The 23,370-nt window shown below is 59.2% G+C and overlaps 1 protein-coding gene across 1 annotated transcript in view; it reads left to right on the forward strand.

Moving 5' to 3' along the window:
* SDK2 (sidekick cell adhesion molecule 2) overlaps positions 1-23,370 on the forward strand; it is a 133,413-nt gene that overhangs the window by 86,058 nt on the left and 23,985 nt on the right. The window contains exons 23-37 of the mRNA XM_028112733.2: positions 637-746; positions 845-995; positions 3,516-3,753; positions 4,522-4,637; positions 5,327-5,516; positions 6,835-6,933; positions 7,874-8,068; positions 9,193-9,394; positions 10,262-10,365; positions 10,824-10,894; positions 12,595-12,730; positions 14,174-14,230; positions 15,516-15,617; positions 15,772-15,887; positions 21,078-21,264. Coding sequence (XP_027968534.2) covers positions 637-746; positions 845-995; positions 3,516-3,753; positions 4,522-4,637; positions 5,327-5,516; positions 6,835-6,933; positions 7,874-8,068; positions 9,193-9,394; positions 10,262-10,365; positions 10,824-10,894; positions 12,595-12,730; positions 14,174-14,230; positions 15,516-15,617; positions 15,772-15,887; positions 21,078-21,264 — 2,074 coding nt within the window. The remainder of the gene's footprint in view (positions 1-636; positions 747-844; positions 996-3,515; positions 3,754-4,521; positions 4,638-5,326; positions 5,517-6,834; positions 6,934-7,873; positions 8,069-9,192; positions 9,395-10,261; positions 10,366-10,823; positions 10,895-12,594; positions 12,731-14,173; positions 14,231-15,515; positions 15,618-15,771; positions 15,888-21,077; positions 21,265-23,370) is intronic.

The raw sequence follows: 23,370 nt of genomic DNA on the forward strand, positions 1-23,370 counted from the left end.
CCCACCGTTCCCAGTTCTGCCTCCACTTCACCTGACCACTGTGTGCACACGCATGCACACATGCACATACACGCATACACACATGCACGCGCACACACACACACACACACACACACACACACACACACCAGTCCCCGTGGGTCGGGCAGGGACTGACCAGCCTGGAGAAGTACACAGCTGCCGCCCACAGCCCCAGAAGTGGCGAGTTTCTACTTTGGCTGCCCCCGGGGAGCGTCCATCAGTTCTAACACTTGGGCCATACCCCCAGAAATTCAGATTCTGATGAAGCTGGGATTTGAGAAGCATGCCAGGGTGTTCAGAATCCCCTGGGGAGCTTGGTAAATACCCAGATGCCTGGGTACCACCCCCAGGGATTCTGATGGGCTCAGTCTAGGGCAGGGCCCTGGCATGGGTTTCTAGCAAGCATTCCACCAGATTCTACGCAAGACAGCTCAGGGTCAGGCTCAAAGTCATTTTCAGGGCCTGGAAAGGTGGTGACCCCATTTGGGGCTCTCCAGGTGAGCCCCAGGATGGAATCAAGACCTTCATGGGCAGGACTTTACCTCTGAGAACCTGGGGCACAGGACATCTCAGCCCCACAAGCTGAGCAGGTCTAAGAGCGTCTCCCTTTTCTAGGTAGGCGTGGTTGGGGAGGGAGAGGAGTGGCTGCTGGTTCACCAGCTCACCAACGAGCCTGACGCCCGTTCTATGGAGGTGCCCGAACTCAACCCCTTCACCTACTACAGGTAACAGGGCCGAATGCGGGGGGCTGCCCAGACCCAGATGGCCATTGGCCCTGCGGTCCTGCCCTCATCACCTTGCTCGCTTCCTTCCCCCACCCCAGCTTCCGAATGCGCCAAGTGAACATCGTGGGCACTAGCCCACCCAGCCAGCCTTCTAGAAAGATCCAGACCCTCCAGGCACCCCCTGACATGGCCCCTGCCAACGTGACCCTGCGCACAGCCAGTGAGACCAGCCTGTGGCTCCGCTGGATGGTGAGGCTCCCATGAGAGCATTGGGGGTGGGATGGCTCCTTGGTCCTTGTCACCCTGCCACGGTCATTGCCTCCAAGGGGGCCACATCAAAGGGGGCGGTCACCAGAATACCCACAGCTCCCTTCTCTTTTCCTTACACCTAGCACCTTTAAGGTGCCTGATAATCAATCTTAGCCAAATGAACAAATACCTTCTGTAAGAAGGAACTAAGAAACGCTGTTCAGTGAGTGTTGCCAGGTGCCAAGCAGTTTATGTTTTCTTCCATTTAATCCTCCTGGTCATCCTGCAAAGGGCACATTGCGACCCCAATTTACAGCCAAGGAAACTGAGGATCAGAGAAGTTAGGCACTCGCCCATGGCCACACAGCTCCCAAGTGGTAGGCCTGGGGTTCAGATGTAAGTCGTCCCTTGCACCAAGTCAGAGAGTGAAGGGTCATTTCTAAGGTTGCGGGGCAGGTGCGGGAGACCACCCCTCCAGGTCAGGGTTGCATGTCAAGGGCCGTTACCCCAGGTGACCCTGCACAAGGTAATAATACGAACATCCTGGCGGTTTCTTCTGCCAGGCACAGTTCTGAGCGCTTTAATCAAAGTCAGGCCCAGAACCCTCTCCACAGGCTTGTGACAGCAGAGTGATCCTGGTCCCTACTTTACAGATGGGGAAACTGAGGCAGAAAGCAGTCAAATCACTGTCCCAAGTCCCACCCACCCGCCCCTGCCAACATCCTCCCCTATCCTCTAGTTAACAGCAGGGCTCAGTTTCCCAACCCGGGGAGTCTGTTCCCCCAGAATCCACAGCCCTAACCATGGAGCACATTGCAGCCCCATCTTCCAGGGATCAGGAGAAAACGTGTCTCCCCGATGCCGTTCTCCCCAGGACAGCGTTTTCCCGGCTACTGCCCCACACAGCAGCCATCCAAGAGGTGCTAGGCACGTACAGGACTTCTGACACAAATGAATGTGGGGGACAGCACCCCGCAGCCCGGCTCCTCTCCTTAGTGCTGGGAAGAGCCTGCCTGACCCCGCTTCACCGGCCGGTCTGGCCACGCACGACTTGGTTTTGTTTCCACCTGAGATCTCTTACCACTTGCACAAAACACAATTTGCAAAACGCCACTCTGTGGGATTGACTGGAAAGCCCTTTCCCCCTTTCACTTAGCTGGACGCCTGGTAGAAGGAGCTCATGGACATACAGTAGTTCGTGATTATGAGTCCCCTCCCAGGGGCCGGCACTGAGCAGAGCTGTCTTTCCATCCAGCTCAGGGGCCCCACGCCCCACGGGCAGCCCCCCCGCCCCGGCATGTGCAGCCCCTGTTACTGCTCGCTTGGCCCCTTCCCACCTAAGCTCTGGCCCCCTCCGGGCCGGCTCCCTGCCTTCCTCCTGCAGTTCACTTTAAGGTTTCCAAACACTAAAAGACTAGAGACTGACTGAGGCCCAGGGGGGCTGGAGGAGGAATAAAAAGGCAATTGGTGCACCGCACAGGGCCCCGGGCACCTCCAGTCCCACGTAATGGTGCACGGCCTGTTACCTTTCCCTAGCAGGTAAGGAAGCGTGCACTCCGGGCCCATTGATTGCTGTCCTAATGGTCTCTGGTTGGCTTCACTAAGTGTCTGTGCTAACAGGAGGCAGTGAGTGTGCAGGGAGTGAGGCAGAGACCGAGGAACGGGAGGAAGTGGGGTCAGAATGTGGGGAGCCTGTGAACCGTGCCCGGGGATGCAGAACGGCAGGGAGGTGAGGGCCCAGGGCACCTCTTCTTTGGAGAGAATCCGAAGGCGGAGTCCTCGGCTCCCACCTGCTCCAGACCACAGGTCCCCCCAACATGCACACACCCCCACTGCTTACCAACACTGCCCAGGTTCATCCAAACGACCTTGAGCCAGCAGCCACAGCCCCAGGCGCCTAGGAAAGGGATCTGTCTTTTCTCTTGGCTGAAACTCCCCAGAAGGAGGTGGTTGAACATGCGGCCGGAGAGATTCAGGCCTCCTGCGGGAAGGGCTGCTGCCAGTGACTAGTACTCACTCCATCCATGCCCGAGCCGCTGTGCCCCTAACGCTTGCTTCTCCAAGGGCGGCGGGCAGGACCTGGGAGCCGGCATGTTAGAGGCAATTAAGTAAATGTGTGTTGGCAGCCGAAGCGAGGGAGTTAAGTGGTAGAGACAGCTGAGGCCAGAGGCGCTGTGCTCATCGGCCTGTTGGACAGACAGGTTTGTGGGTCTTCTCTTCAGTCTGAGTGCCCCGGCCGGGTACTGACTTTGCCCTGTGCACGAGAACGGATGCCGCCTCTCCTGGGAGCTTGGCACAGACAGGCAGGGAGACGGGGCGGCGGGGGGAAGCCTCCAGGAATAAAGACTCACACATTCTAAGGCCCACCTGGCGAGAGCACCTCACATGGGCACAGACAGCTTGGACGGTGGGTATGATAATCCTGTGGGGCTCCCTAGAAGAGGGTGCACAAGCCAGATAGTTCCCTGCACGGGGCAGGCCTGGCCTCAGGGCCGCTCTGCCACCCCTTTCTTCCTGCAGCCTCTCCCGGAGATGGAATACAACGGGAACCCCGAGTCAGTGGGCTACAAGATCAAATACAGCCGGGCAGATGGCCATGGCAAGACACTGAGCCATGTGGTCCAGGACCGCGTGGAGCGTGAGTACACCATCGAAGACCTGGAGGAGTGGACAGAGTACCGCGTCCAGGTCCAGGCCTTCAACGCCATTGGGAGCGGGCCCTGGAGCCAGATGGTGATGGGCAGGACCCGGGAGTCAGGTACTGCGGCCTTTGTACCAGCGCCCCCCCCCCGGGCCCCGCAGCCTGTGGCGGGGATTCCCCCACCTTTGTCTCTCTGCCCTCACGGCCTTCCAAGGGCACAAAGGCTGGAGCTATTGTTCGGAATAAGCCCAGACTCAGTTTCCTGTTCATGCTCAACATCCCGGCAGAGTGCCTGACCTTGTTGCCGTGTCCCCCAGCATATTCCCACTGCTCCCAAAATCGGGGGGCTGGGGAAATCCCCACCCCTGCAGGTTAGCCAGGAGGTCTTTCCCTGCAAACTGCCCGTGTCTTTGTGCCCTCACCTTTAACCCTGGTACCCAGTAGCGCCTAAAAGAAGCAGAGATGGGGAGGTTGGATCAGCTCTCAGAACATTCCAGAAGCAGAACCAGCAGCTCACGGGACCCTGGCAAGGGGTCACCCACAGAACATGAGCCCCCAGCCTTCAGGCAGCCCTCCTGCATCCACATGTGGTTCACCACTCTGAGGCTTTTTCCCAGCCCCTTTTGAAGGACGTCCCCTCCCATCCCGGCCCCTCCCCACCCCTCACTGCCGTGCAGACAGGAAATGGGGGCTCATCCTCCCATTGGCCCGAGCAGAGGATAACAGGGAGGCTCCTCTGAAACCAGAAGCAGCATCTGCGATGTTCTAGAGCCACCCGGAATCACTGCAGGATAATTTGCTACTGGGGACAGGGTGTCACACCTCCTTCCCCTGTAGTGCCGACCGGGTCCTGAGCTCCTTCCCTCTGCTCCCTCTCCCCCTCAGTCCCATCCTCTGGCCCCACCAACGTGTCTGCCCTGGCCACGACCTCCAGCAGCATGCTGGTGCGCTGGAGTGAGATCCCTGAGGCCGACCGCAATGGGCTCGTGCTGGGCTACAAGGTGAGTCCTGGCTCCAAGGTTGCCCGCATCCCCATCCAAGGTGCCCTGTGCTCATGACCCCTGGGGCCCACGTCTCCGCCTTCTGGAATGGATGCCCAGGAGCTCCCGGCGTCTGTGCTCCGGGCAGCACAGCAACCAAGGAGTCCTCCCGCGGGGCTGGAGGCTTCCAGGGCGGCCCAGGTCCTTGGGGAAGCCCCCACCCACCCATCCCCACAGCCCCCAGGAGGCCCCACTGGCTGCCCCAGCCTTGCTCAGCCCACAGGCTCAGTTCCCATCATCTTCTAGAACTGCTCCCAAAGCTGCGCCTAGCCGCAGGGTTCAGCCTTGGCCCACAGGTTGGGAGACGTGGCTTGATGTCTGTGCCCCCCCCATTGCTGGCTGTGTGACCTCGTGCCAGTCATGCCCCTTCTCTGGGCCTGTTTTCCTAGCTGAGTGCTCTCTAAGGAACCTTCCAGCTGCCTGGCCCCGTGCATCTTTGTGTCCCCTGCTCTCCCAGAGCCCAAGCTCCACCGTAGCCCATGCCCCTCATGTTCACTTTGAGTAAAGCTCTGTGCAGGGAGCCACTCCGAGGAGCCCAGGGTCCAGCAGCTCTATCCTGCCTGCCTCACTCCGGGGATGAGACGTGGGGAAGGTGCTAGCACGCAGGACCCAGAGCCCAGGCCCTCACCCCCTGCACTGTGCTCTGGCAGGTGATGTATAAGGAGAAGGACTCAGATTCCCAGCCCCGGTTCTGGCTGGTGGAAGGGAACTCGTCACGCAGCGCCCAGCTCACGGGCTTGGGCAAATACGTGCTCTATGAGGTCCAGGTGCTAGCCTTCACGCGCATCGGGGATGGCAGCCCCAGCCACCCTCCCATCCTGGAGCGGACGCTGGATGATGGTGAGTTTCCCTGTGTGCCTGGGGAGGCTGGGAGCTCCCCTTCCTCCTGCCTGCCCGGCCCTGCCCCTCCGGGCTCACACTTTGCCCCAAAGGGAACCATGGCGTCAGGCTTCTCCTGTGGGGGACAGGTCACCGAGGGCCACCAACCCACTGCAAGGGGATACATGTCCCAGACTGTGCGTCCCTGAGGAAGAAGGGGAAGGCAAGGACAGTTTGGCATCGGATTCAGTCTCTTGCATGCTCTCTGGGACAAGCGCACAGAATAGAGACTTGGCACCCGTTTTGATTTGGGTTTTGCCTGGGGCAGGTGCACTTGGAGTAAAGGTCTGTGCAAGGAAGAGGCTCGCTTTTTCCCGGGCACGAGCCTCCCGGTCCCATTGGCAAAAGAGCAATGCCAGCAGGGCTCCAGGCATTCATCCCTGCAGCAGAACTTTCCATCAAAGACTGACCGACAGGTCCTTGGCTCCCTCCCCTCCCCCCACACACGTACTCCGACTGCCCACCACAAACATTGCTGGGGTGCAGACAAGAGAGCAAAAGGGAGCGCAAACACCATATGTCCACGTATTCTAAAGTTATAAATCAAGCTAATGATCTGTTAAACTCAGTATGTTTGACCCTCCTGCCTTGACCGGGAAGGCCAAGTTCAAGTCTAGAAATCTCAGACTTTGGGGGATTGTCTGTTGGGATGAGGCAGCACAGGAAGAGTTGCCCGCCCCCAGCCATCCTCCCCTCTGCCCTGTTCCCTTCCCCTCTCTCCCCTGACACATGGTAATCAGTCTCTGTCCACATGCTCCAAACAGTTGCCCCCCCGCCGGCCATCCCTCAGTCCGGAGGTGCAAGTCTGGAGGGTGGACCTGGGGAACGGGCCCATGCAGACCCTGGAAAAGGAGTGTTTCAGGCTCAGGGTAGGCCCTGTGGCCACCTCACCCTATGGGTGGAAGGAAGTCAGAGTGGTGCCTTCTAAAGCACAGACCCGGGACAAGGCCCCATTGCCCAGTTCTGAGGGCAACCCTGCACGTATCTATGTGTGCACGCATACACGGACACTGAGCCAAAGGAACTGGAGCCTGGTCCCTTCTGGTTCCTGCCAAATAATGCCCGTTTTTGAGGACAGAAACCTCCCTGATAGCATCTTTGTGTCCCGTGTTGGATCGCAGTGTCAGGCACAGAGTCTCACTCCACAGATCATTGAGCTGAGTGTGCCCTTCCCCCGCAGCCTGCCCACCTGCTCTGCTGGAGCCGGACCGGGGGTGGGGGTGGGGCTGGGGCTGAGCGGTAGCTGTGCGGCCACCTGCTTCTCCTTTGTCCCCTCCAGTCCCGGGACCACCCATGGGCATCCTGTTCCCAGAGGTGAGGACCACGTCCGTGCGACTGATCTGGCAGCCCCCCACTACCCCCAACGGCATCATTCTTGGTAAGCCTCTACCCTCTCCGGTGCCCTGGCTACAGGTAGGAGGAGGCCAGGGGGAGACTAGGCCCGGGAAGCGTCCACGTCTCCTCAAGAAGGATTTTGAGTCTTATTTCTCCCACTAGAAATATCGTTTGGAGGGCATGGTCAAGGTTGAGTTTCCTCAAGGACCAAGTACAAGTTCCTAAATGCTCCCCAACGCCAGGTGACTGGCCATCTGGTAAACCTCAGCTGCGATTCCTAAGTGCGGCCAGGTGAGGGCGCACTGGCCAGCTCAGCACAGCCAGTCCCACCTAAGGCACAGAGGGAGCCTGGCAATCAGAAGCATCATTTCATATTCAAGGATCCTCCCCTAACACACACACAGACATGCACACACACACACACACACACACACACACACGCACACGCACGCAGCCCCTCGGGGGAAGGTTCACGGGGTTGAACTGGAGCAAGCCGGCTCTCTCACAGCCTCAGCCCCCTCACCTGCGAAACCATGGCGGGCACTACCTGTGCCAGGTGCAGGCTCTCAGAGCTGGCGGCCCGCAGTGCCTGCCCTGGAGGGAGGCCGCTCCTCAGAAGGCAGAGTGGAGGCCGGGAGGGGCAGGCGCCTTGGACTTAGACAGACGGGCTGGAATTCCAGCTCAGTCACTTCCTAGAAGGTGCTCTGGCCCCTCTGAGCCCCTGTCCCCCTCACCTGAGGCTGCCATGGGGTTCATGGACTCTGTGACCCTCACAGAGGGAGTGCCCCCCACAGCCACACTCTCCACATGGCATCTGAGGACACAAGAATGACCAAGAGGGCTCCAAGCTGACGAACCACAGCCAGGGGAGCTCAAGTGCAGACACTGCGGTGACCCAGGGAGGACTGACTTCGACCTTTCCCGGGGCACCGGGGGCAACTGCCCTGCCCCCCCAGCACAGCCCATGTCCTTCCTTCCCGCAGCCTACCAGGTCACACACCGGCTCAACGCCACCACGGCCAACACGGCCACCGTGGAGGTGCTGACACCCAGTGCCCGCCAGTACACGGCCACCGGCCTCAAGCCAGAGTCCGTCTACCTGTTCCGCATCACGGCCCAGACCCGCAAGGGCTGGGGAGAGGCCGCAGAGGCCTTGGTGGTGACCACCGAGAAGAGAGGTGACTGCCCACTGGGGCTGGGGAGACCTGGGGGCAGCCAAGGCGGGGGCGGAGGAGGGGGTCCCAACGCAGGTGTCCCCACCCTGACCTCGTGGGTGCCTGGGAATCAGCCAGTTAAGAGCCGCATTGCCCTGATCTGGAGTGGCAAGCGGGCTGAGATCTCTGGGGTCAGGGTCCGCAAGGGCTCTCGTGGACTTCCAGAAGCTGGGCTGGGAGTCCCCCTCCCAAGGAGCCTGCTTTGCCTCAGCTACTGGTTTTCCGAAGAGGGAGGGTTGGTGAGACGAGCTTCCTTCTCTTCTCCCCTGCCCTCAACAAAGATGGTGTCCAGGTGGGTGGCGGGTGGGGCTGTAGCGTGGAGCCCCGGGTGCCATGGGCCTGTGGCCCTGAGCCGGTGCCTCACCGGAGGTCAAGCTCCCCTGAAGCAGGCTGACACCCCGATTCCAATGAAAGTGGTTCGTTAAGACAGTGTTCCCCGGAAAAACCAGTAGACAGCGGTTCTCAACCAGGAGCTGCTTCGCCCCCCGGGGAACACGGGGCAGCATCTGGAGACATTTGAGTTGTCACAACTAAGAGGGAGCTGTGACTGGCATCTAGGGGGTGGAGGCCAGGATGCTGCTAACACCCTGCAGCGCGTAGGACGGCCCCATAACACAGAATCGGCCGCCCCGAGTGCCAGAGTGCTGAGGCCGCGAACCCCGGCAGGAGGGCCTGGGGCAGCGAGGAGGCCAGGCGTGGGCAGGGCATCCGGCAGAGCCCCACCGAGGGAAGCGTGGGCTCCGTCCCACGCAAGCAGGGACGGCGCAGGCCCCATCTCAGCGCTGGGGCAGGCGGGCGACAAAGGAGCTGGGTGTGCGGACCTCCTCCCTGCCAGTCCCTGGCTGGGCTGCCCGCGGGAGATCTAAGTTCCCAGGCACATGGGCCTCTAATGGCCTGAGGACAGGTCGTGGACGAGGAGCTACAGAACCACGGGTGCTAGCTGTTGGGACCTGTGTGCACAGAAAGGGGATGGGGCCGCCGGCATCAGGCCTGAGCCCAGAGCACCTCCTTCTCTTCCTTGAAAAAGCTCACCCCCACCCCCTTCCTGGCTGACTTCCCTGCTCCTGTCCCCCTCCGCCACCTCCCAGACCGCCCCCAGCCCCCCAGCAAGCCGGTGGTGCAGCAGGAGGACGTGAAGGCACGCAGCGTGCTGCTGTGTTGGGAGCCGGGAAGCGATGGACTGTCCCCCGTGCGTTACTACACCGTCCAGACCCGCGAGCTGCCCAGCGGCCGGTGGGCGCTGCACTCGGCCTCCGTGAGCCACAATGCGTCTGCTTTCGTGGTGGACAGGTGAGGCCCGGGCCGCCAGTAACTCTGCCCCACCCCTCCCAGCCCAGACAGCCCCAGCGGGGTTCCCGGTGGGGGAGGATGCGGGGGGGGGGGGCTCTCGAGCACGCTCCTGGAGCCTGCCCACCCCCAGAGGTCTTCCACAGCCCGCGCCCCGGAACCCCGCCTCCGGCTCTGTCCTAACCTCCCTCCCTGCTCTTGGGAGCCCTGTGAGGGCTGCCTCTTAATTATCTATTTCTGGAGCCTGGAAGCCCCCGCAGCGAGGCGCTCGCCTTTCCTCATTAGCGGTCCCTCCCAGCCAGACAGCATTTCCCTCTCCGTCTGGAATAGGGGACTGGAGCTTGCTCCGAAATTCTGGCTTCAGTTTAATTCCTAGTGGGTCGTCTTTTTCTATATTCCGGTTGACGTGACCGAGAGTTTTGAGTAATACTTTCCTCCTCACCCCCCACCCCCAATAAATCAAAAGGGAAGACATTTGCCTGGAGAGGAACAAGGCTTATAGAGGTGAAGTGCTGGTTAACTCTTGGGAACCGTGACCCTTCCTAAGTTTACTAAATTCTAGAAAGGGATGGCATGTCTGGGGGGAGGAGTTTGCTCAGAGGGAGTTTATCCGTGTTCTCATAGCGGCTCGCCCCTGTGAGGTAGGAGACCTGTAGACTGGGCCACCTGGGGGCTGAAGATGGGGCCACACCCAGACCGGCATCAGGAGGGCCTGGGCCCTGTGTGCCCTCTGGAACATACCTTGTTGAGCCTTGCTGTTCCCATCTGTGTAACGGATCAGCACGCTCTGCCCCCACCTTTCCCAAGCAGAGATGGTGGGGTGAGGCAGTAGGGGGTACCCCTGCTCATTGAACCCGATCGTGCCCATAGGCTCAAGCCCTTCACATCCTACAAGTTCCGCGTGAAGGCGACCAATGACATTGGGGACAGCGAGTTCAGCGAGGAGTCAGAGCCACTGACCACTCTGCAGGCCGGTCAGTGCTGCCCGCCCACGCGGATCTTTCTCTTGGCCCACTGGCGCTTCCTGAGCCCTGGGCATTCTCTTCGGGAGGGGGGGCCCGCCAGGCCCTGTGTCTGGCTCCCTGGGCAGAGTCCCAAGGAGGTTTGGGCCAGACGGGCCTCTGCCATGATTCGGGCACCGACGCCAAGCCCGGCATCCCGGTGTGTTTCTCTGCTGTCCCCAAGCTCGTGGCCAACCCCAGAAAACCAGTGAAAGGGCGTGGCGGGGGGGGTTGGGGAGCTCAGCAGCAGCAAGATCAAAAACCTGTGGCTCCAGGGACAAAAAAGAGGGGGCTCTGGGCTCTCGGGTGCGGACTGGGGTCAGGGCTCCGGGCCCCCTCCCTCCACGCTTGCGGAAGAATCTGCTCCCTGTGGCCTGCCAGGGGGCCTAAGGCCCAGCCCCCAGAGCTCACCTGTCTGTCTCTCTCCCCAGAGCCCGACGAAGCACCCACCATTGTGTCGGTGACACCCCACACCACCACCTCCGTGCTGATCCGATGGCAGGTACGGCCCAGCAGCCAGCACGCGGGGAGGGGCCCACGTCCCGGGAGGACTCAGACGCGCCCTGGGCAGGGACCAGAAAGGCGACAGCCCCCAGCAAGGCTGGAACATCATACACACATGCCCTCACTCCACTCTCCAGATAATCCCCTCGGGCAGGCTCTGTTCCAATCCCCTCCTGCAGACGAGGACCCAGTCCTCAGGGAAGTGACATGAACGGGCCTGGTTACACAGCTAGTAAGTGGCAGGGTCAGGCTTAGTGCCCTCCGAGCTGCCAATCCTGGGACAGAAAAGTGCCTGGGGCTTTCAGGGCCCCCCGAGTCCCCGTGAATCCTGGCCCATGCTCAGTGAAGGGATTCCTGATCAAACCAAACTGAACACAGGTGTACATACCTGGCGGGAGCCCCGAGCAGGAACCCATCGTCCAGGGACAGAGAACCCCCTTCCTCCACGCACTCCCCCCGCCCCCCCCCCCGTTGCCAGCTCTCTGGTGGGCACTTTTTTTTTTTAAGGTTTTATTTCTTTATCGGAAAGAGAGAGCCAACACAAGCAGAGGAGAGGGGCAGAGGGAGAGGGAGAAGCAGGCTTCCCGCTCAGCAGGGAGCCTGATGCGGGGCTCGATCCCGGGACCCTGGGATCCTGACCCTAGTCAAAGACAGATGCTTAACTGACTGAGCCCCCCAGGCATCCCTTGTTGGGCACTGTTGTCCTGCCATGGTCTGAGGAAGACCACCAGACGCATCTGAGACCAGGCTGCCAGTCTCTGCCTGCGGCACCCTCCTGTACGCTCTCAAGTCCAGCCTCTGGACTCGGCAGGTCACCCACATGGGCCCCAAAGCAGCAAACCCTCCTCTCGCTTTTTGGCATCAGAGGGGCAGGCATTTGCCCACCGGCAGCCCCCCCAATGGGAGAGCCCTTGAGAGGAAACAGGAAGGGGCCCTGCGACCCCTCCCCAGCCCGAGGCTGCACTGCAACAGGACACTCCCTGGAGTGAAAGTGACCTTGTGCAGCCAGAAGCCAGGACCAGGCCAGCAGAGTCCCAGGCCATCCTGGCGAAGGGGCAGGGAGGTGTCAGTAGCCAGGGAGACAGTTTAGGAGCTAATAAAAGGGTGAACCACTTCAGCGGGATTTTAAAAAGAGGTATCCTAAAAAGTAGTTTCCACCTTCCCCTAAAGCCTGTTCTCCCACTGGGCTGTGGATGGGAGCAGAAAGCGAAGGGGAAAGTAGTAAAAGACAGAGCAGGGGCGGTGCATTCAGGGACAGGGAGCGGCCTCCCAGGAACCCCAGGAGACGCTGGTCAGGTGGGAGGTGGTGGTCACCAGGCCCAGGGAGGCTGGTGCTCTGTGACGGTGTCCCTGGGCAAGGAATGGTCGAGGAGGAGAGCCCGACAGTGCTGTGTGCCCTTGGGCAAATGCCTTACCCTCTCTGAGCCTCACCTTCCTGCTCTGGGAATGAGAATGGCATGGAGATTCCAGTCCTTCCCTGCCCCACAGAGAATATTGCAGAGCTGAAATAACCTCACTGGATGTGCTTCTTAAATTAAAAATGCTCAGTGTCATTTTGATTTCTTTTCCCGGTGGATGCTCAGGCTCTGCCCTATGGTCACAGGAGGCAGGTTGGGGGGGGAAGGAGGGGGGCAGAGTGGAAGCGGGTGAGCCTTGAGGTCTCCTGCCCCTCCCCATTCTCTGTTCCCTTCCCTGCAGCCACCGGCAGAGGACAAGATCAACGGCATCCTACTGGGCTTCCGGATCCGGTACCGGGAGCTGCTCTACGAGGGGCTGAGGGGCTTCACGCTGCGTGGCATCAACAACCCGGGGGCCACGTGGGCCGAGCTTACCTGTGAGTGGCATCCGCAGGGGTCAGGGGACAGTGGGGAGGACACACTCCCCTCCCTGCCCGGGAGCTCCCAGCTTCCTGGAGCCACCCCGACCTGAAACCCACCGCCCTCTCCTGAGTGTGCCTCTCCGTGCCACCCGTTCAGTCACTGGGTGTTTATTGAGCACCTTCTGCATGCCCTCGGACACTGGGGGCACACCAGTGAACAAGACAGACGGCCGCCGCTCTCTCGGAGCTTGCGGGCTCAAGGAGGAACCTGCACTCAAGAAGTAAACTAACAATAAATGTCTAAGAAGGTTGGCATGATGGCCTTCGGGGCCTTTTCCAGGGGAGTCAGTGTCAGGGAAGGCCTCCCTGAAGATGGCCTTGGCGCTGACCCTGATGGATGAGTCCAAGTCAACCCATTCAAAGCTAAGGGGAAAGCCCAGCAAAGGGCCTGAGGTGGAAAGGGCCAAGAGCCAAGGCTGCTCACCCCAGTGACCTGCTGGTTGGAGGTCACTGATCTGTCCCAGGGTCCTCAGAATCCGGCCTGCCTCTGGCGGTGGGAAGGAAAGAGCCAGGAGCCTGGTGGGAATCCCAGGGAGAGTCACAGCCAAGGGGAATGACGTGCTTGCCCTTTGGGGCAGGAGGGCGATGGCTGGCGGTGGAGGCCCAGAGGGAGGGGTTCCAGTTAGAGGCTCCTGCAGTCACCGAAAGCAGGTGGCTGGGGCCAAGGCGGCTGCTCGGGATGGACTTGAGGGCGGGATGGGAGAGGCCACGGGCTCTGTGACCGGTTCACGGAGGGGCGGGGAGGGGGCAGGAGAGAGGAGCCCAGGGGACGGGGGTCCCCGGGCGGGTGGGAGACAAAGAGCATGCAAAGTGCTCTCCCATAATTCTCTTAAGGCTTTTGTGCCTTGGCTTCTAACGAATACTAGCAGACAACAAATGAGTGAACGCAGAGCAAAGGAATATTCACAGAACAACTCGGATGTAGCTGATCCAGCAGCTTGCACTACTTTTTTTTTTATTTTTTGGCAGACACGTGCTTGTGGTTGTGATTTTATCTGCCTCTGGATAATGCTGGCCTATTTCCTGGAAGTAAAAGGGTTTCTGGTTCAGAGGAGAAAATTAACACCCCACAGTTTCAGGATGGTTCTATCAAAGTCCCAGCTCAGACAAGGGAGCGACTGGGGACCGAGGGTCCCTCAGAGCTGCCCTCAGGGGTGCTGGGCTCCAGGGGGCTCGCGGTGCCCTGTGCGCCCCCCCCCCGGCCTTGTGGGCACCCTCTCTCACTCCCGCCCGGGGCCCCTAACTCAGCGTCAGACACCCCTTCTTTCTGCATGTGTACTGCCAGGCCCCTCCCCCACCCCGCCCCTCTCCTCGGGGTCTCTGCCGAGCAGGGTGTGTGTGTACTAACCTCCTCTGTCTGCTGTCTCCCTCTGGCCCCCTCGGCCTCCCGCCTCGTAGCCATGTACTCCATGCGGAACCTGAGCCGGCCCAGCCTCACCCAGTACGAGCTGGACAGTAAGTCTCCCTGCATGGCGGCTGCCGAGTCGGGCCCAGGCCTTCCACAGGGATGGAGAGTGTGGGGCCTCTGAGGACACCTGGGTCCGGGCTGAGGGGCGTGCCCGCCTCAGGCCACTTGAAGAATGGGCTCGCCCAAAGCACACGTGACTTTCTGGAAACACACACAGAAATGTAGAGGGTGACCAGGGAAGCGTGCGTCCATTGGGTGCGGAACGGAAGAGGGAGCAGCTCCGGTCTTGTACTCTGCGGGGTAGCTGGGGGATGACAGGAGGTCCGTGGGAGGCGCTCTGGATCTGCTGCCTTGGCAGGGCAGGCATCCCCGACACTGCCACCCGCCTCGTCCCGTCGAAGGCACTTTTCTGCATGGCTCTGTATTCCAGGCCGACCCCCACCTCCAGAGTGAGCAGGACCCCCTCCGTCCCCCCAGGGGCCTGGGAATGTTCCTGATGGGTGCCTGGTCCAAGTCTCGCTCTCCTTCTAAAGTCTGTGTTTCTCCCGAAGGCCCAGAGCTTGGGCCAAGGGGCCGCATTCTCTGTACGAAGCAGAAGCCAAGTGTGAGATCATGTAACCCTTCCCCTTCCTTCATCGGCCAGTGGCCCACACAGTCTGTGGGGCCGCTTAAATGAGAGTGACTCCCCCACCCACATTCCAGCTCGTGGCAGAACTCCCCCCCAAGGAAGGGGAGAAGGGCAGGGTGCCCGGGGAGAACGGTGGGAGAACCTTCTAGCCTCCCCCGACCAAGCAGGGATGGCAACTCCCATCCAAGGTTTCACGGCCCATTTTCCTGCAACTGCCCTTTGTCTCTCAGCTTCTGTCCAGGTCTCTCCACCCAGGACCCCCAAACTTGGCAAAAACATAGCGTTTCTTAGCCCAGAACTCACATCCAATAAGCCCCTTCCCTGAGGGGTGAGCCCCCTGTGTGAAGAGCTGCTTGATGGGGCCTGGGCAGCTGGGAACTTCAAGCATCTGCCATGGTGAGGACAGGGTGACCCGTGCGTGACCCGTGTGCCCAGGAGGACAACATTGGTTCGCACTAGCTGTCCCTGCATAAGTACGCATAGTGTCTCTTTCAGTCTCTAAAGTGTCTAGTATGCTCTCTCTTTGCCAGGAAGCCAACCACAGGCGTCCTGTGTCCCGATTCCCGGCCACCCTACTGCTTACCTCTTCTTTCCTGAACCTTCTGGCAGGAACTAGAATCCCGGGCGCATCATCACAGCCTCCGCCCCCCATGCTGGCTCTGCCCCTGCAGGCCAATGACCTCTCTGTGCCCCCCCCCCCCCAGATCTGAACAAACACCGGCGGTATGAGATACGGATGAGCGTGTACAACGCCGTGGGGGAGGGGCCCTCGAGCCCCCCCCAGGAAGTCTTCGTCGGGGAAGCAGGTGAGCCCGCCCGCCCTTGCAGCCCCAGCCTTTCCCACCCCAGAAGTCCAGCTAGAGGATATACGGGATTCGGGGGCCCCACACCACCCCAACCCGCCTCCTCCTCCCTGAAGCCCACTTGTGCCCCTCACTCACAACCTCTCACACCCTCCAGTGCCCACGGCGGCACCCCGTAACGTGGCTGTCCATGGCGCCACGGCCACACAGCTTGATGTGACCTGGGAGCCACCACCACTGGAGAGCCAGAACGGAGACATCCAGGGCTACAAGGTAGGGGGCGCTCCGGCAGAGAAGAGGGTCTGGGGCAGGGGCGGGGGGGGGGGGGCAAAGGGCCAATTGGGGGTGGGGGTGACCCCTGGGTGGTAGGAGGGAGAGGTCGGCAGGTCTACACCTCCTCCCTCGGCTCCTTGCACCCAATCCATCAGAATATTGTGCAGCGATCCAAAACTACACCTGTCCTCTGCGGCATCCTAGCCAGGCTGAGCTCTGATGCAAGAAGCTCGGGCCTTGCTTCAGGCAAAACCCTCCACCCCAGTCCCCCAACTCCCAGTGCCAGCAAAAGATCCCTCAAAGTGGTCATTTGGCCAACTCTAATTACACTATTGATTTGGCCAAGCAGCAAAGGACCCCTGGCTAAGGATGTGGAAATCTCTGTTTAAAATTATTTCCACATCTTAAAGGACCTCACATGTTTGAACAGAATTCAGTTCATCTCCAGTATTCTCAGAGTCCTGTAGAACTCCTTCATGCTCTTGAATGCTCTGTGAAGCGGGCAGATTAGAAATGTTTGCACCCATTGGACAGATGAGGAAACCGAGACCCAGTTTTAGGTGGTCCAGCAAGATCAGAAAGGTAGCAGAGCATCGACGCCAGGTCTGCTTAGCCCTCACCCTGAGCGGGGCAGGGGTGAGGCACGGAACACAATCCCCAGAGGAGGTGGTAGACAGACAATAATACTGCATCTCCTTGGTCCGAGCCCTTGGCTGTGGGGGGTTGTTATTCCAGAGAGAAGCCCAGTGCAGTGACGGGGTGGGGAGTGTGAGACCCCCGCGGGGCCTCGTGGTTTACCTGCCTCAGCCCCCTCATTCCACAGGCAGAAACCGAGTTCCCACAAAAGCCAGGGGCTTGCTGGCGTCACATAGCTTGGTAACAGAGGTGGCCCCAGTTGAAGACAGAAACCCACAGAGGAGTCTCTTTCCACCTGGGGTGAAGGAGGCAGGAGAGAGGAGGAAAGGCATCTTGCCAAGGGAGCTTAAAGAGGGATGACACCCGGCAAGCCTGCCCAGGAGTGCCCGCTGGGAAGAGCTAAATACCGCACCCCTAGCATATGCCTCCCATGGGAAGGAGGAGGAGCCGGGGCGGAGCCTGCAACAGTTTGGTAGCCACCAGACTGTCGAGGTGTGGAAGTGTCCATCGAACGTGCAGCCCCAGGAAACGTGTGGACGCATGAACCGCGTGTATCACAGGGCTGGTGTCTGTGTGCTCGGAAAACGTGGAGACCGTGGGCATTCTTAGCTGGGGACACGGGATGGCTGCATCCCAGACATGCATTAACCTCCACAGTAATTAGCACGGACATTAATGGTGGGCAGACGTCACCAGCCAGTGAGCACAGCTCCGGTGAGCTTGATTTGGGTCGGACTGAGCTGTGACAAGCGCACGGACAGGCACACCCATGCAGGTACAGTCTTTCAGGGGCGTGTGTGTTTATTGAGCTGTTACTTTGTGCCCAGTGGTGTTTCTCAGCTTAAATTTTAGGGGAAGAAGACGAGTAATGTACAAAACAAGTAGCCCCTCCAGAGGGTGGCAGAGGACACAGATGAAGGGCCTAGAGAAAGCGAGCCAGGGCGTGGTTTGGCATTTTAATAGGGAATAGGGTCATTAGGAAAGGATTTAATGCGAAGCAGACACTTGAGCAAAAATGAAGAACAGGGTGAGAATCACATGTTCTTCTGTGAGGAGAACATTCCAGAAAGAGGGAAAGAAGAGCAAAGGCGCTGGGGTCGGTGGGTGCTTGGTGTTTACAAAGCCCAACAAAGAGCCAGTGCGTCCGAGTGTGTGTGGAGGGCAGCGTGATGTGAGATGGGTCCAAGCAGTGACCTGGGCTATATCGCCCGGGGCCCTCAAGGACTTTGGCTGTCACTCAGAGTTTTTAAAGGGCTTGGGTTTTTAAAGGGCTGTGCTGAGAGCAATCTGAAATGGGGAAAGCACGAAACCACAAGGAGGGGACTGAAACATCTAGGTGAGGCATGGTGGTGCTTAGGCCAGGCGATATCAGCAGGGAGAAGTGTTTGCTCTCTGGCTCCATTTGAATGGTGGAGCTGGTAGAATCTGCTGAATCGAATGTAGAGTGTGAGAGAGGATTTACAAGCAGTTCGATGATGGAGCTTCCAGACACAGAGCCGGAAAAGACAAAAGAGGGTGGAAGGGGGAGGCTTGTTGGGGGAGAGCTGGGGTCAGCCCAGGACGTCTGTTGGGCCCCCACGGGGAGACACCAAACGGAGCTGGGTTTACATGTCTGGAGTTCAAGAGAGAGGGTCTAAGCTGGAGATGTGAATTGTGAGTCCTCAGTATATAGATGAAAGACTGGAGATTAGACATGTATAGACAGAAACCGCAAGAAGACTGAAAACTGAGACCTAGGACCAAAAAAAAAAGGGGGGGGGACTGAAGTCCCAGAACCTACGTTAAGAATGTGCTCCTGGAGGAAGGAGGACTCTGATGTACCAAATACTACTGAGAGCTCAAGTAAGATGAAATCTAGGAAGCAACTGTGCGGGAATTGTCAGACTACAGCCCAAGGGCTCAATCTGGCCCCCCACTTGTTTTTGTAAATAAAGTTTTATTGGAACACAGCCACATTCATTTGTTTATAAATTGCCCAAGGCTGCTTTTGAGTTACCACAGAGATGTGTGGCCTGCAAAACCTGAGATATTTATTACCTGGCCCTTTACAGAAAGCTTGCTGAGCCCCAGATTACTGCATTAGCTAGGTCAAGTTTACAGGTGACTCTGACAAGGGTTGGGAACCGGGGATGCCGGCTTGGAGGGATTCGAGAAAGAATGAGGGGAGGCAGCGAGTACAGTTACCCCTTTTAAGGAGTGTTGCTTTAAAGGGAAAAGGAAACAGGAATTAGACAGTCAACAAAGGGAGTTTTAAGACAGAAGAAATGACAGCTAGTGGATGTGCTGATAATGATCCCAGGAAGAGGGGAAATATGATTCTAGGAAGAGTGGAAGCTGGGCGGGGGGCGGGGGATGAGGTCTTGGAGGAGGTGAGAGGGCGTGGGATTTCGTGCTCGAATGTAACGTAGTCTTATGGAGGAGCCGACAGTGCAGACGTGGTGGAGGGAGGCAGGCAGACGTGTGGACACAGGGACCCAGAGAGGTATAGGAGGTGCCCGGAGATTGTGGAGAAAATCTCATCTGATTGCTTCTCGGTGAAGGAGCCTCAGCTAGGAGCGAGGAGGGGAGGGGCAGTGGGGGAGGAGCGGATGAGACCCGGATGTAGGAGATGCACGCAGGGGAAGTGGACCGGGGCGGTGTAGCACGGTGGAAAATTCAAAGTGTGAATTCCCTCCAGTGGCAGTCAGCTGCGGCGTGTGGCTGTGGACCTGATTTAACTGAGGCTGAAATTGGCCTGTTGGATCCGATGAAGCCCGAAGGGCAGGGGATTGGAATGGTAGATTCACTCCTCCACCTGCTCCAGCCTGCATGAGGTGCTTATTCATTAGCAAGCCTCTGTGGGGGCACCAGCAGCGTGCCAGGCATGATTCTAGGTGCTCTAGACAACAGGAAGCCCGACCCACCAAGACAGCAGCCCTCTGCGGAGTGCACCTCCTAGTAGACACCTGGCTACCTGTTGGCGTGCGCTACGACTCGGCCGCATGCCCCTTGGGCTGGCAGCCATGTCCCTGGTTGGTCCCCTTACAGCAGAAGTCCTCCAAACAATCTTCTGGGCCCGCCGCCTCCAATCCCTGTCCTCCCGGTATCTCTTGAACCGGCTCCGAGTAGCTTCTCACCCCCGACAAAAGCCCTTCCTGTCCAGGCTTCAGTGATTCCTAAGTTCAATGGAACTCAGAGGCAAGCCTCACCCTACCTGGCTCAGCAACCCGCGTTTGACTCGGCAGACCTGTCCCTCCTCCGAGGAATGCTTTCCTCTCTCCGCTTCCCAGGCTAGCTGTTCCAGCTTCTCCCCAGCCCCTGAACATCGAAGCCCCCAGATCCCCCTGCGACTCTTCCTACATTCATTGTCTCCATGTGCACTCAAAAAGTCCCATCTGTGTGCTGATAACACCCAGATCTCTGACGTTCACCTTGGCCTTTCCCCCCACGCCCCAAATTCAGCAGGAACTTTGTCCACTGTTGTGTGCCCCTCACTGTGAAGAGTACTTAATGAACAACCTTATCAACTCTCTCTGATATCTACTGGTATCAGAAGAATCTGTTTTTAAAAGTGGGCGGGGTTAGATGAAAGCAAGGATTTCTGGGTGACAAGATGTCCTGAGTGTCAGGTGGGGACCCTTGTATTAGCTTCCTCCAGGCCAATTGAGAAATTGACGGCCGTCGCGCGTAGAAACCTCCTCCTTGGCCAGCAGGTGGCGCCAAATACTCGCTGATCGTCCCAGGGGCGTGCGGCTTGCAGCTTCGCCGCGAGTTTCCCAGAGTTCCTGACACCAGTGAGGAATCTGAGCTTCTCTGCCCTTGAGCACTAAGTAATCGGAACCATGTGGAGCGCAGCAGGTGGACTAAAGCCTTCTTCACTCCTTACCACCTTAGCTCCTCCTCACCTTGGTCCTGGAAAGTGGGGTGTCTTTAGCCCCACTAGTCAGCCAACAAATCCATGGCTCAGGGGTGTCACCTGGCAGACTCACCATGCTCGTGAATGGTGCGCTGGGGTTCAGCCCCAGGCCGGCCTGCAGGTGAATTCGCGGGCAGGTGAATCACCTGGAGCCTTAACCGGCAAGTGCTTCGTGGCAGGTGCGGGGTGGGCCTGACTATTCCCCATCCCTAACCAGCTCCCAGGTGATGCCATGAGCTGGTCCATGCACTCTCCCCTTGGCTGGGGAGGAGTCTTCCCACTCTGCACTTCCCTTCCCTTCCCTGGCTCAGGGTTCTGAGAAGCAGAATTGGCCTCTTCCTCCGGTAACTGTATTCTGAGGGCTCATGGGCCCCTGCTGCGCTAAACCCTCCAGGCTCGTGGCAGACAGATACGTGGGGTCTGCGCTCTCCTGGGGTTTAGTCGGGCAGGGACTGAAGTATTCGCTGTGAAAAGGGAGGTTCTGGAAGGGTTTCTAAAACGGCTCGTAAATACTTCTGTACTGTTCCCTGCGTGACTCAAGCCCACTGTGGGGGGTGTGGATGGTATGAGCGAAGGTGTCTCTTCGACCCTGGGGCTGGCGGGGGCAGGAGAGGAGTTGGATGTGTCCCCCTCCCTCCCACAATTGGCTGTGCCCACAGGTTTATTTCTGGGAAGCCCAGCGGCGCAACCTCACGGAGCGGGTGAAGACGCTTTTCCTGGCGGAGAACGGCGTGAAGCTCAAGAACCTGACCGGCTATACGGCCTACATGGTCAGCGTGGCAGCCTTCAACGCCGCGGGGGATGGGCCTCGGAGCCCCCCCACCCGGGGCCAGACCCAGCAAGCAGGTCGGGGAGAGGGGCAGGAGGGGAGGGGGGTGGGAGGCACCTGTGCTCCTGGGGCAGGGGGTGTGGTGGGAGTAGCTGCCTTATCTGCTGAGATGTCTGGGCTGGACACCCAGGCCCCACAAGACGGCCTCCAGAGGTGGAGAGCACAGCCCAAAAAGAGGGGCCTACGTGAAAGGGCTCAGAAGACAGAGGCTGTCCCCAGAGAGCCTTGGAAAGAGCCCCCAGATGTCCCCAGCCCTCCCCACATCTTGTAGCCCGCCAGCCCAGTTCTGCCCATGCCTTGTTCCCACCCGGCTTTCTTATACAGCCCCGGTTTTGTTCCTTCTACGAGTATTTACTGAGCATCTTCTAGGGACCCACACTGTGCTAGATGCTGGGAACACAACAGTCAAGGTCCCCACTCTAGGGCGTGGGACAGATCATAAACACGTACCTAGTTGAATCGGCCTCAGGTGGTGGTGAGTGTGAGCAGTAGGAGGACGGGGGCAGGGTGGACACGTGACCTTGGAGAGGTCTGCCTGCAGCGGCCTCTGAGGCCTGACAGCTGAGACCTGAGTGGGAAGAGACCAGCGTGGGAGGCTCTGGGGGAGAGGTTCGGGGCAGAGGGAGCAGCAGGTGCAAAGGCCTCGAGGCCAGAGGGGATTAAAGGAACAGTCAGCCGGGTGGCTTGAGAGGAAATGGCCCAAGAGGGTCAGGGAGCCTTGGAAGAAAGTCTGGGATGGATTCTCAGTGCACTGGGGGATCATTGGTGGGTTTAAGCAGTTGGGCAACAGGATCCGGCTTATGTTTTTAAAAAACTCACTCTGACGGCCGTGCGGGAGACAGACCGACAGAGGAGGGAGGCAGGGAGGCTGGTTAGAAGGCTGGATGGTGACGGTCCGAACCCTGCTGCCCGCACGTGCAGAGCTGGGTCTATATAGAGAGTCCGAAGACACTTTTCGGGCAGTGATATGCTAGCTCCTTCCAGAAGCCCTGGCATGGGCAGGGTGGGTGTCACCCATTTCAGTGAACAGGGGCGGACTGGGCAGTGATGCTTCTTGCCCAGGACCCCCCGGCCCGCCAGTCGGGGAGCAGAAGTTGGAGGCCAGGGCAGGTGAGCTTGTCCTGGGCTGTCTTCACTGCACGGCAGCTCCTTCGCCTGTCATGGAGCTCCCTCCTGGTGGATTAAATGCAAGGCTTTTGTCCTGAGCCCCCCCGAGCATCCTTCCCAGCCTGCTGCTTCCCAGCCTGTAAATTAGCTTCTCTCTTAAAGAGAGGACCAGACCGTGGAGTCAGTTCTTAAGCATTGTCCTCTCTGGGGCCAAGCCATGGCTCCAGGGCAGCCCTTTTCCTCCACTGGCTCCCGAGGGTCTGGTCTGTCTGTCTGCCTGCTCGTCCAGACCACTCTCCGTCAGTGTCATGGGCCGGATGTGAGCCCCTGGGAGCCTGGAAGCTTCCGGCAGCAGGACAAAGTGTTCTGACCCATGTCCCTCTTGCTTAGCAGAGGCAGGAAAGGCCCCTGGAGCTCGCCTCCCTCCTTCAAAGACTGCGGGCTGGGGCTGCCTCCCGGAGCTGGAGCGGAAGCAGGGTCCAGATTAGCTTCGGCTCGGTGCGGGGGGCAGCACTGGACAATAATAATAGTGTCGTCATCCTGCCTGAAGCCAGCTCTGCGCTTCCTTCCCTTCCTCTCTGTCCTCCCCATCCGAGTCCCCCACGGCCCCCAGGCTTTCAGGGTCGTTCCAGGCTTCTTGGGCCAAGAAAGCATCTCTTCCAGATGGTTTGACTGTCCCTATTACGGGCTGCTTCTGACAAGCGTGGTCTCTCCGTGACAAGCCCTGGGGCCCCAGGGACCGGAGAAAGGCCACACAGCTGCGGTTCCATCATCTTCTTGTTCACCACCCGCCTCATGCTCTGAGGCCCAGGCGGCCCTGCCTTCTCTACTAGGGAAGGCCAAAGACAAGCCCTACAAAGCTAGGACCTCGCCTGGTCCCACAGCGGCCCTGGAGGTTCAGGACCACTTACAGGAAGAAACGGAGTTCCCCAACTTTAGGGAAGAGACCGTTCTCTTTCCTCCTCATTCTTGGACCCTGGTATTGGAAAGAGAGTGCTAGTAGCATCAGTGGGGGA

This window comes from Eumetopias jubatus, unplaced genomic scaffold (assembly GCF_037043125.1).
Source record: "Eumetopias jubatus isolate StellerSeaLion01/CBP00866 unplaced genomic scaffold, mEumJub1_p1.0 scaffold_10, whole genome shotgun sequence".
Taxonomy (NCBI): Eukaryota; Metazoa; Chordata; class Mammalia; order Carnivora; family Otariidae; genus Eumetopias; species Eumetopias jubatus.